The sequence below is a fragment of the Podarcis erhardii genome, assembly GCF_964252035.2.
Source record: "Podarcis erhardii genome assembly, chromosome: 2".
NCBI lineage: Eukaryota > Metazoa > Chordata > Lepidosauria > Squamata > Lacertidae > Podarcis > Podarcis erhardii.
Genome location: NC_138498.1, coordinates 127,665,469 through 127,667,593, shown reverse-complemented (window position 1 = coordinate 127,667,593; position 2,125 = coordinate 127,665,469). Strand labels below are relative to the sequence as shown.

The 2,125-nt window shown below is 66.2% G+C and overlaps 1 protein-coding gene across 1 annotated transcript; it reads right to left on the bottom strand.

Moving 5' to 3' along the window:
- On the bottom strand, positions 1-2,125 carry CUTA (cutA divalent cation tolerance homolog). Its single transcript, XM_081850616.1, is given in 7 exon segments — positions 1-200; positions 290-339; positions 659-704; positions 1,224-1,283; positions 1,398-1,558; positions 1,978-2,021; positions 2,024-2,125. Coding segments are annotated over 7 exon segments (555 nt in total). The 5' UTR covers positions 2,118-2,125; the 3' UTR covers positions 1-100.

Sequence of the window (2,125 nt, the reverse complement as noted above, 5' to 3'; positions counted from 1 at the left end):
TTGGCTTTCTCCCCACCAGGCAGGGGCGGAGAGGTGTTTATTTCTGCTCTCCTCCTAAAACCTCCTTCTTGGCCATGGGGCGCCCCCCAGCCCCTCTGCTTCACTCTGGGACAGTCTCCTCGACCCACTGCAGGTAGGGAGGGTTCCCCTGTTGGATGGGGACAGCGATCACCTCCGCCACTTCGTAAGGGTGCACCGACCTGCAGGGGCAGAAAAGGGGGCGTCACCTGACAGCGGGGCTGGAGCGGGGGTCCTTCAATGTGTCCATCCTCACCCCCAGGCGACTCACCGGACAAACTCTGCGAGGGCTGAGGCACGAGAGCTGCGCGTCTTGATCATCTGTTGGGGGGAGAGGCAGGATCTGAATGCAAAGCGTTCATCGACTGGAAGTGTGGCCCAATGGTTAGAGGGGATGCTCTGAGCAGCCTCCCAATGTATTCTGGGCTGCTGTTGCCCCCTCCTAGCCTGGGGGGCACCAGGCCAGAAATCCCTCCCAGGTGCCCAACACAGCACCTCCTTAATGGGGGGCTTCCCTGCCCCCCAGCACAGTGGAGCAGTCCAAGGACCAGGCGGTGCAGCTGGGCGTTTGGAGGCCGCTTTCCCCCTCGCCTCTGTGGACCTATAGGGAGGGGGGGCAGCCGGGGGCCGAGGGACTCACCAGCAGCACCTCCGAGTCCTCCTCAATCTTGCCCTTCCACTCGTAGCTGCAAGAGAGAGATGGGGAGGCAGCGGTGGGGCAGTGGTTAGAGCATCAGGCGAGGGAGCCTGGGAGCCCCTTCTTGGCAGTGGCCTGCCCCGTGGTGAGGGGCAGCAGAACCACATATGGCACCCAGGAAGGAAGGGTGGGCCATGCAGAGATGTGATGAAATAAAAAGGGTGTGTGGCTTGTGATGCCCCCCAGGAAGGGGGGAGCCCTTTTGCAGAGGGTGCAAAGGGGCCCGGGCCCAGCTCCCCCCCCCCTTGCAGAGCTCCTGGTGGGAATAATTGAAACGTATATAATAATAAAAATGTATGTAAATATAATAACGAAATGAAATTGCACAGGAAGGAAACCCCCCAAATCCTGGAAGGGGCCATCTAGTCCAACCCCAACCCTCAGCCTGGGTTTGGGGAGGTGGGTGGGTGGTGTACCCCCGCCCTCCTTCTCTGGGGTGCCCTGCCGCCTCGCAGCCCCACCTTGGCCCAGGCCTGAGCTGGGCGGAGGGTTGGCCCTCCTGACTCACATGGAGGTGATCTGGGGGACGATGTTGACGCAGGCTGCCAGCTTCTTCTCCACGATGGCCCTGCGGGGGGGGGCAGAGGAGGGAGAGAGAGACCCTCAGGGCCGGCCAGAGCAGCAGCAGATGGGAGAGGGACCCCCGGGGGTCATCCATCCCAACCCCCCAGGCGGGGCTCACCTGGCAATCTCCTTGGCCACGGTCTGGTTGGGGCAGGTGACGAAGGCGGCCGAGAGGCTCCCGGGGAGGTAGGGGCCCCCGGCGGCGGAGGCGGCCATGGAGGAGAAGAGCTGGCAGGCCGGGCGCAGCAGAGGGAGCATCAGCAGCGCCAGGAGAAGGACCTGGGGGAGGAAAGTGGGGGGCTTGGGGGGCGTGGCAGGGACCCCATTACCGCCCCCTAGAAGGCGGTGATGGGGGGCGGGGGGTGTCGGGGGGGCCCCACTCCAGCTACTGTACTTACACGGCAGGCGCCTCGGGCCATCTGCGCTCGGCTGCCCCGGCCTGGCATGGGGGCGGGTGGGGGGCGCAAGGGGGTCTCCCCGAGCCCTCCCCTCGAGGGACGTGCCGGGACCCCGCCCCCCGCCCCTTTCCCGGGGGGCAGGCAGCCACTCAACCGGGGCCGCGTCCCGCCGCCGCCTCCACCGGTGGAACTCCCGCCTGCGGAGAAGGGGGCGCGGATCCGGGTTGGGGGGCTCTTTGCAAGGGGTCCCCGGTTCTGCTTTTCGGGGGGGGGGGGCTCCCCAGCTCTCTCTCCCCCTACCTGCTCTCCGTCGCGTCCGCACCACGTGAGCACGAGCCCCGCCCCGCTCTCCGCCCGCCCTCTGACGTCATCGCCCCGCCCACGAACGTCTTTTTCGACGCATCCGCCAGGTGGGAATGCGGCCGGTGAAGCGCGCGCATGCCCAGTC